The 10,872-nt window shown below is 44.4% G+C and overlaps 1 protein-coding gene across 1 annotated transcript in view; it reads right to left on the bottom strand.

The window, feature by feature from the left end:
* Positions 1-3,596: 3,596 nt before the first annotated feature.
* LOC127909613 (hippocalcin-like protein 4) overlaps positions 3,597-10,872 on the bottom strand; it is a 33,515-nt gene continuing 26,239 nt past the window's right edge. The window contains exons 2-5 of the mRNA XM_052471770.1: positions 5,103-5,279; positions 4,399-4,517; positions 4,010-4,106; positions 3,597-3,797 (exon numbers count right to left, since the gene is read on the bottom strand). Of these exons, the coding sequence (XP_052327730.1) occupies positions 3,600-3,797; positions 4,010-4,106; positions 4,399-4,517; positions 5,103-5,264 (576 nt within the window). The 5' untranslated portion in view covers positions 5,265-5,279 and the 3' untranslated portion in view covers positions 3,597-3,599. The remainder of the gene's footprint in view (positions 3,798-4,009; positions 4,107-4,398; positions 4,518-5,102; positions 5,280-10,872) is intronic.

Here is a 10,872-nt window from a genome sequence, read left to right as displayed (position 1 = left end):
TCCCTCATCAGAGACCATTACTATCATCACCATTACTATCCTCCCCCATCAGAGACCATTACTATCATCACCATTACTATCCTCCCCCATCAGAGACCATTACTATCATCACCATTACTATCCTCCCCCATCAGAGACCATTACTATCATCACCATTACTATCCTCCCTCATCAGAGACCATTACTATCATCACCATTACTATCCTCCCTCATCAGAGACCATTACTATCATCACCATTACTATCCTCCCCCATCAGAGACCATTACTATCATCACCATTACTATCCTCCCTCATCAGAGACCATTACTATCATCACCATTACTATCCTCCCCCATCAGAGACCATTACTATCATCACCATTACTATCCTCCCCCAACAGAGACCATTACTATCATCATCATTACTATCCTCCCTCATCAGAGACCATTACTATCATCACCATTACTATCCTCCCCCATCAGAGACCATTACTATCATCACCATTACTATCCTCCCTCATCAGAGACCATTACTATCATCACCATTACTATCCTCCCCCATCAGAGACCACTTAAAAGCCTAATATATTCCCAGAAGGTTCATTCTGTACCACGGCTGTCTTTTTTGTGGACAGTTTTGGTAAACGAGTGGCAACTGTCATTTTTTGTTTAGACTTTGAGCACACACACGGACGGACGCAAGCAAGCCCACACACTCTGACTTGATCAGTATGTCGTATCTGACCCGGTGAACACTCTATTAACTCCCTGACAGCTGGGGGGAATAAAGGTATATATCTCCCTCTCTCTCTCTCTCTCTCTCTCTCTCTCTCTCTCTCTCTCTCTCTCTCTCTCTCTCTCTCTCTCATCTCTCTCCCTCTCTCATCTCTCTGAGGTCTGGGCAGAGGTCTGGGTGCCTTGTGAGAATTGTTTGGCGAGTGAGTAAACCACCACTACCCTCCATATTATTTGACAATGTTCAATCATTGGATATCAAACTGGACAATCTACGAGAAAGACTATCTGACCGACGGGACATAAAAAACTGTAACATCGACATTAAGAACATACAGAACAGCAACCTCTGGTAAGACACGGGGTTGCGGCCTGTGTATGTTTGTAAACAACAGCTGGTGCACAATATCTAAGGAAGTCTAGAGGTTTTTCTCGCCTGAGGTAGAGTATCTCATGATAAGCTGTAGACCACACTATCTACCTAGAGAGTTTTCATCTGTATTTTTTGTAGCTGTCTACATACCACCACAGTCCGATGCTGGTACTAAGACCACACTCAACCAGCTGTATAAGGCCATAAGCAAACAAGAAAATGCTCATCCAGAAGTGGCACTCCTAGTGGCCGGGGACGTTAATGCAGGCAAACGTAAATCAGTTTTACCTCATTTCTACCAGCATGTCACATGTGTAACCAGAAAATAAAAAAACTGTAGACCACCTTTACTCCACATACAGAGACACATGCAAAGCTCTCCCTCAACTTCCATTTGGCAAATCTGATCATAATTCTATCCTCCTGATTCCTGCTTACAAGCAAAAATTAAAAAGCAGGTAGTACACCAGTGACTTGCTCAATACGGAAGTGGTCAGATGACGCGAATGCTACGCTACAGGACCCTTTTGCTAGCATAGGCTGGAATAAGTTCCGAGAAACATCCAGTGGCATTGAGAAGTACACCACCTCAGTCACCGGCTTTATCAATAAGTGCATCGACGACCTCGTCCCCACAGTGGCCGTACGTATATTCCCCAACCAGAAGCCATGGATTGCAGGCAACATCCACCCCGAGGTAAAGGCTAGAGCTTCAACTTTCAAGGAAACTAATCTGGACACTTATAAGAAATCCCGCTATGGCCTCAGATAAACCATCCAACAGGCAAAGCGTAAATACAGGATTAAGATTAAATCCTACTACACCGTTTCTGACCCTCGTCAGATGTGGCCGGGCTTTAAAACTACTACGGATTACATGGGAAAACCATCTCTCCTGTGATCCCGTTCTCCATAGTCGATGTGAGACCTTTAAACAGGTCAACATTCACAAAGCTGCGGGGCCAGACGGATTACCAGGACGTGTACTCAATGACTGGCAAGTGTCTTCACTGACATTTCAACCTCTCCTTGGCCGAGTCTGTAATACCTACATGGTTCAAACAGACCACCATCGTCCCTGTGCCCAAGATAGTGAAGGTAACCTGCCTAAATGATTACCGCCCCGTAGCACTCACATATGTAGCCATGAAGTGCTTTGAAAGGCTGGTCATGCCTCACATCAACACCATCATGCCAGAAACCCTAAACACACTCCAATTCGCATACCGCCCCAACAGATCCACAGATGACGCAATCTCAATCACACTCCACACTGCCCTTTCCCACCTGGACAAAAGGAACACCTATGTGAGAATGCTGGTCATTGACGACAGCTCAGCGTTCAACACCATAGTGCCCACGAAGCTCATCATTACGCTAAGGACCCTGGGACGAAACACCTCCCTCTGCAACTGGATCCTGTACTTTCATGACACACCTCCCCCAGGTGGTGTGTCCACATCGCCAACAAACTATCATGGTCCAAACACACCACAACAGTTGTAAAGAGGGCGCGACAACACCATCGAGAGCATTCTGACCGGTTGCATTACCGCCTGATACAGAGGGTAGTGCGAACGGCCCAGTACATCACTGAGGCCTAGCTTCCTAACACCCTGGACCTATATACCAGGCGGTGTCAGAGGAAGGCCCCAAAAACCAAGACTCCAGTCACCCTAGTCACAGTCTGTTCTCTCCGCTACCGCACGGCAAGCATTACCGGAGCACCAAGTCTAGGTCCAAGAGGCTCCTCAACAGCTTCTACCCCCAAAGCTATAAGACTGCTGAACAACTAAGCTAATCCAATGGCCACTCTGACTATTTACAATGTACATTTATTGTGTTACCATTTGATTCAATTGTTTGTTTTAACTTTATTTGATTTAGTAAATATTTTATTAAATATATTTCTTGATTAATGAAGTGCTTGTAAGTAAGAATATAACGGTAAGTTCTGCACCTGTTGTATTCAGGCGCATGTGACATATACCGTTTGATTGGATTTGATTTGATTTTTCTCTCTCCCCTCTCTCTCTCTCTCTCTCTCATTCTCCCCCCACATCTCCCCTCCAAGAGTGTCTCTATTATGTCACAATGTCTGGTCCCACAACCTTCCGCTCGCCATCTCTCTCTACTCCCTCACTCTACCAGTCTCGCCATCTCTCTACTCCCTCACTCTGCCAGTCTCTCCATCCCTCACTACCCTGCTCTCCTCCATCTCTACTCTCTCACCCTACCAGTCTCTCATCCATACATCTGCAGATCCTATAGCAGAAATAGAGACCCCCCAATATCAATTGGCAAAAATAGTACAATGAGAGGTCAAACTTGCCACCCCCCCTCCTCACTCACCTCCTACCTCCCTCACCTCCCTCCCTCCTCCCTCATCACTCCTCCCTCCCTCACCTCCTACCTCCCCCCTCCCTCCCTCCCTCTCCTCCCTCCCTCCCTCACCTCCTCCCTCCTCCTTCCTCCCTCCCTCACCTCCTCCCTCCCTCACCACCTCCCTCCTCTATTTCTGCATGTCACACTGTAGCAGTAGGACGATGGAGGGATCACTCTTGGCTGCCTCTTTGAACTCCTCCAGCGTGATCTCATCGTTGTGATCTTTATCCATCTTGGAGAAGATCTTATCCACGCGCTGCTGGGGAGTCAGCCCATCCTCGTTCATACGCATCATTATCACAGTGCCAACCATCTTGTAGATTGCCTGAGAGAGAGAGAGAGAGAGAGAGAGAGAGAGAGAGAGAGAGAGAGAGAGAGAGAGAGAGGAGGTCAGTAAAGATGGAATGGGGCATTCGCTGGAGCAATATGCACACAAAGTAAGTTGTCATAGACAAATGGACGCACACACATGCAAACACACAAGTATGGAGACAAGCACACTCAAAGACACACAGAAACACACAGAAACACACAGACCTCTATGATCTCCAGCATCTCCATGCGTGTGATCTTGCCGTCTCCGTCTAAGTCGTACATGTTGAAGGCCCAGTTGAGTTTCTGCTCAAAGGTCCCCCTAGAGGTGATGGAAAGAACTGGCAAATAGAAATACACAGGTGTGTGTGTGTGTGTGTGTGTGTGTGTGTGTGTGTGTGTGTGTGTGTGTGTGTGTGTGTGTGTGTGTGTGTGTGTGTGTGTGTGTGTGTGTGTGTGTGTGTGAGTGAGTGTGTGAGTGTGTGACTGAGTGTGTGAGTGAGTGTGTGAGTGTGTGACTGAGTGTGTGAGTGAGTGTGTGAGTGAGTGTGTGCGTGAGTGCGTGACTGAGTGTGTGTGTGAGTGTGTGAGTGAGTGTGTGCACACCCATGTACCTCGAGGTGATTGACAGAGCACAGATAAACTCCCGGAAGTCGATGGTCCCGTCCCCGTTCTTATCGAAGGTCCGGAAGGCGTGCTGGGCGAACTTAGACGCGTCGCCGTACGGAAAGAACTGCATGAGAGAAAAATAAAAAAATAAATGTGACACACTGTTGGTCACTGGAAGGTTATTCAAATAGACTTAGTCCCAAATGGCACCGTGGGCGAAGATAATGTCCTACACAGGTAATAGAGGTCCATTTGGAACGCAGATATGAATGGATGATGTTGCACATTCTAAACCAACCCCCAAATAATCCCTTTACTCCAAATGACTTTCTTCCTTTAGATAGTTTGCTTTGAGTATGACAGCGGGAACGCTTTAGGAAGGCCATCTACCACTGTCCTCCATCGTTTCTCTTGCCCCCCCCCCCCACCACCACCCCACCAATTCACTGCTATTTCCTCTTCAACCCACTTGTCCCCCTCTCTCCTTACGAATAATCACCAACTCCTCTAGGTTCAGTATACCAGTGGGACAGTCTTTAAGTCCCTCCCTCCCTCACCTTCACATATAGCTGTTGGAACTCCTCTAGGTTCAGTATACCAGTGGGACAGTCTTTAAGTCCCTCCCTCCCTCACCTTCACATATAGCTGTTGGAACTCCTCTAGGTTCAGTATACCAGTGGGACAGTCTTTAAGTCCCTCCCTCCCTCACCTTCACATATAGCTGTTGGAACTCCTCTAGGTTCAGTATACCAGTGGGACAGTCTTTGAGGAAGCCTTTGTACCACTGCTTGAGCTCAGCCTCGTTGAACTCAGTACTCTTGGTGAGGTCATCCAGAACCTCTGGTGCCAGCTTACTGTTTCCTTTCCCCATCACAAAGTCTCCTCTCTGGGGAAATAAACAAGAGACACAAGGAATCACACGATGATTTAAACAATCAATGTTGACGCTTCCTTTTAGAGGATCCTTATTGCGTAAGTCATTACTGTTATGGGATTTTTATGAATAATGACTAACTGATGTATACATGTAACTTAGAACTATAACTAAACAGAATACTACTATGTTACTGTATGGATGTATGAATCTTATTATAATCATAATACTGAATATAGTAGTTTTAGTCAAGAATTAGAACAAGGACTTTCTGTTCCTTGTTAGAAACGAATGGAGCTATCGTCAGACCGGCTGGAATACTGTGTTCCTTCCAGGACATCCTGTCTCTACCCAGGGAGGGGAGAGACCTTGGGCTTGTCGTAGATTGTTTAACAGGTGGCAGACAATGTGGGATGGCTTGTGAACTATATTGCCATTGTATCTGAGAGGAGGAGAGACATTTATGATGAAATGTGAGGTATATAAACTAATGCACGTGGTATTATGAGCAGCGCTCTCGAGAATAAACGCTATTGGCTAATCTTGGTAGACTGGTCTCTGTCTATTTTATGCAAATAAGGATCTTACAAATTCTTAGAAACAGACAGAGTGATTTAAATTGAATTGGTTAATGAACACATATATGAATTGTTAAATTCCTTCAACAATTCCACTTAACAAGTATTGGAGTTAAACTGTAACCATTCACAGTGCAATAATACCAATATATTTGGTAGTAAATACGGTCTGTAATTACAGAAGTTTAACAACGAATGCATAAATAGAAATGGGCAGGTTTCCACTAAATTCACCCGCTTATTGTTTTCGCTTCTTCTCAGCTGCATCCGATTCATTTAACAACTGTGACAAAGGTTGGGGTCCCTCGTGGATGCGCTGGGTGTCTGAGAGATTATGCCCAATAGACTCTAATTACTCAACCATGAATGTGCACTGTTCAAAATATATCTCCGGTCGACGTTGTTGCTAGCACTTGCCCCACCCCGAAAATAAAGCGATCCGTCTGAGTTAACTTGGTTGAGCTTTACGAAAACGGATCTAATACGAGAAATACACTATTTCAAAGTATAGCACAGCTTCTAAAAGCACCATGCAAGTGATAAACAAACACACAAGTGTTTATGTTTCCCTAAAGACAATGTAGTTACCCGTACAGTAGGTGGCGGCACGCATCTTTAACGTTTGTTTTGCTGAACTGCCATAATACCAGAGAAGAAGAAGAATCATTTGTTTTGTTTTCTAAGCAGTTTTGAGGTGTGTCCTATATTGACAGTGAAATGTGGCTAGCAAGTGATACATGAAGGCAGGAGTACATACACCACAGAGGACAGGTAATATCAGCAGAAATATAATGTTATTACTAGCTGTTACACAGGATAGAGCAACATCTATTTAATTACTTAGACCTATTGCTCAGCGTAGCCTAGTGGTTAGAGTGTTGGACTAGTAACTGGAAGGTTGTGAGTTCAAACCCCTGAGCTGACAAGGTACAAATCTGTCGTTCTGCCCCTGAACAGGCAATTAACCCACTGTTCCCAGGCTGTCATTGAAAATAAGAATGTGTTCTTAACTGACTTGCCTGTTAAAATAAATAAATAAAAAATTAACAAGTGACAATACCTACAAACAATAGATGAGCTTTGACTTTAGTCAACTTCTATTTAACTACTTAGACCTATTGCTCATTAACAAGTGACAATACCTACAAACAATAGATGAGCTTCGACTTTAGTCAACCTTATTTGCAACATATTAAAATACCTAAAAATGTATTACAAAATCATCAGGATTTTTTATCGTTATATTGATAATTAGATTAGATTTAATATAGATATAAAATAAAAATAAGTATTCTCCTTGTGACTCAAATCTGTAGTCTATAGTATGGTGAGTAGCCTAGATAGTATAGAATGGTGAGTAGCCTAGATAGTATAGAATGGTGAGTAGCCTAGATCGTAGAGACTAGTGAGTAGCCTAGATAGTAGAGACTAGTGAGTAGCCTAGATCGTAGAGACTAGTGAGTAGCCTAGATAGTAGAGACTAGTGAGTAGCCTAGATAGTAGAGACTAGTGAGTAGCCTAGATAGTAGATACTAGTGAGTAGCCTAGATCGTAGAGACTAGTGAGTAGCCTAGATAGTAGAGACTAGTGAGTAGCCTAGATAGTAGAGACTATTGAGTAGCCTAGATAGTATAGAATGGTGAGTAGCCTAGATAGTATAGAATGGTGAGTAGCCTAGATAGTATAGACTAGTGAGTAGCCTAGATAGTATAGACTAGTGAGTAGCCTAGATAGTATAGACTAGTGAGTAGCCTAGATAGTAGAGACTAGTGAGTAGCCTAGATCATAGAGACTAGTGAGTAGCCTAGACATTATAGACTAGTGAGTAGCCTAGATAGTAGAGACTAGTGAGTAGCCTAGATAGTAGAGACTAGTGAGTAGCCTAGATAGTATAGAATGGTGAGTAGCCTAGATAGTATAGACTAGTGAGTAGCCTAGATAGTATAGACTAGTGAGTAGCCTAGATAGTATAGACTAGTGAGTAGCCTAGATAGTATAGACTAGTGAGTAGCCTAGATAGTAGAGACTAGTGAGTAGCCTAGATAGTAGAGACTAGTGAGTAGCCTAGATAGTAGAGACTAGTGAGTAGCCTAGATCGTAGAGACTAGTGAGTAGCCTAGATAGTAGAGACTAGTGAGTAGCCTAGATAGTATAGACTAGTGAGTAGCCTAGATAGTAGAGACTAGTGAGTAGCCTAGATAGTAGAGACTAGTGAGTAGCCTAGATCGTAGAGACTAGTGAGTAGCCTAGACAGTATAGACTAGTGAGTAGCCTAGATAGTAGAGACTAGTGAGTAGCCTAGATAGTATAGACTAGTGAGTAGCCTAGATAGTATAGACTAGTGAGTAGCCTAGATAGTAGAGACTAGTGAGTAGCCTAGATAGTAGAGACTAGTGAGTAGCCTAGATAGTAGAGACTAGTGAGTAGCCTAGATAGTAGAGACTAGTGAGTAGCCTAGATAGTAGAGACTAGTGAGTAGCCTAGATAGTAGAGACTAGTGAGTAGCCTATATAGTAGAGACTAGTGAGTAGCATAGATAGTAGAGACTAGTGAGTAGCCTAGATAGTAGAGACTAGTGAGTAGCATAGGTAGCTAATTTAGAAAAACGGTATTGTCTATTTCAAGTAACAATAGAAATCAACAACTCTGTCTCTGTCTACAGTTCTACAGTTCTATAGTTCTACAGTTCTATAGTTCTACAGTTCTACAGTTCTATAGTTCTATAGTTCTACAGTTCTACAGTTCTATAGTTCTACAGTTCTACAGTTCTATAGTTTCTCTGTCTTCACATGTTTCTTTCTTCCATGTTGGAGTCTGAGACCTTGTGGTAGAAAAGATTTAGACATTAAGTTATCAAGCATGAGCTGGCAGGATCCTATTGGCACGTTCTAGCATGTATTTGTATATTTATGTTAGGGAATGCCTAGTCTGAGGTGCGCATATGCAATAAATCAATTCGCCCCCGCACTGCCTCTAAACATTGAAAAATGTTTTTAAACTTTGGCAAAGGGAGTCCACTCTGTTTGTAAAATAATTTGGGAACAGAAATCTGTATTGAGATCAAATGTTTAATCAATGAGAAAATCATCAGAAAGTCAGCCCAGTTCCATCTCACTCCATAGCATCCCACTGCCAGACACTGACCTTCCTCTCCCCACCATATACACTGACCTTCCTCTCCTCACCATATACACTGACCTTCCTCTCCCCACCATATACACTGACCTTCCTCTCCTCACCATATACACTGACCTTCCTCTCCATATACACTGACCTTCCTCTCCATATACACTGACCTTCCTCTCCCCACCATATACACTGACCTTCCTCTCCCCACCATATACACTGACCTTCCTCTCCCCACCATATACACTGACCTTCCTCTCTCTACCATATACACTGACCTTCCTCTCCCCACCATATACACTGACCTTCCTCTCCCCACCATATACACTGACCTTCCTCTCCCCACCATATACACTGACCTTCCTCTCCTCACCATATACACTGACCTTCCTCTCCTCACCATATACACTGACCTTCCTCTCTCTACCATATACACTGACCTTCCTCTCCCCACTATATACACTGACCTTCTCTCACCATATACACTGACCTTCCTCTCCCCACTATATACACTGACCTTCCTCTCTCTACCATATACACTGACCTTCCTCTCTCTACCATATACACTGACCTTCCTCTCCCCACTATATACACTGACCTTCCTCTCCCCACCATATACACTGACCTTCCTCTCCCCACTATATACACTGACCTTCCTCTCCCCACTATATACACTGACCTTCCTCTCCCCACTATATACACTGACCTTCATCTATCTACCATATACACTGACCTTCCTCTCCCACTATATACACTGACCTTCCTCTAGCTACCATATACACTGACCTTCCTCTCTCTACCATATACACTGACCTTCCTCTCCCCACCATATACACTGACCTTCCTCTCCCCACCATATACACTGACCTTCCTCTCCTCACCATATACACTGACCTTCCTCTCCCCACCATATACACTGACCTTCCTCTCCCCACCATATACACTGACCTTCCTCTCCATATACACTGACCTTCCTCTCTCTACCATATACACTGACCTTCCTCTCCTCACCATATACACTGACCTTCCTCTCCTCACCATATACACTGACCTTCCTCTCCCCACCATATACACTGACCTTCCTCTCTCTACCATATACACTGACCTTCCTCTCCCCACCATATCAAGTGACCTTCCTCTCTCTACCATATACACTGACCTTCCTCTCCCCACCATATACACTGACCTTCCTCTCCTCACCATATACACTGACCTTCCTCTCCATATACACTGACCTTCCTCTCCATATACACTGACCTTCCTCTCTCTACCATATACACTGACCTTCCTCTCCCCACCATATACACTGACCTTCCTCTCTCTACCATATACACTGACCTTCCTCTCCTCTCCATATACACTGACCTTCCTCTCCCCACCATATACACTGACCTTCCTCTCCCCACCATATACACTGACCTTCCTCTCCTCTCCATATACACTGACCTTCCTCTCCCCACCATATACACTGACCTTCCTCTCCTCTACCATATACACTGACCTTCCTCTCCTCTCCATATACACTGACCTTCCTCTCCCCACCATATACACTGACCTTCCTCTCTACCATATACACTGACCTTCCTCTCCTCTCCATATACACTGACCTTCCTCTCCTCTCCATATACACTGACCTTCCTCTCCTCACCATATACACTGACCTTCCCTCTCCATATACACTGACCTTCCTCTCCTCTCCATATACACTGACCTTCCTCTCCTTCCTCTCCACTCCATATACACTGACCTTCCTCTCCCCACCATATACACTGACCTTCCTCTCCTCTCCATATACACTGACCTTCCTCTCCCACCATATACACTGACCTTCCTCTCCCCACCATATACACTGACCTTCCTCTCCCCACCATATACACTGACCTTCCTCTCCCCACCATATA

The sequence above is a fragment of the Oncorhynchus keta genome, chromosome 19 (genome assembly GCF_023373465.1).
Source record: "Oncorhynchus keta strain PuntledgeMale-10-30-2019 chromosome 19, Oket_V2, whole genome shotgun sequence".
Lineage (NCBI taxonomy): Eukaryota > Metazoa > Chordata > Actinopteri > Salmoniformes > Salmonidae > Oncorhynchus > Oncorhynchus keta.
The sequence above is the reverse complement of the archived record's forward strand: the minus strand, read 5'-3'. Positions and strand labels throughout refer to the sequence as shown.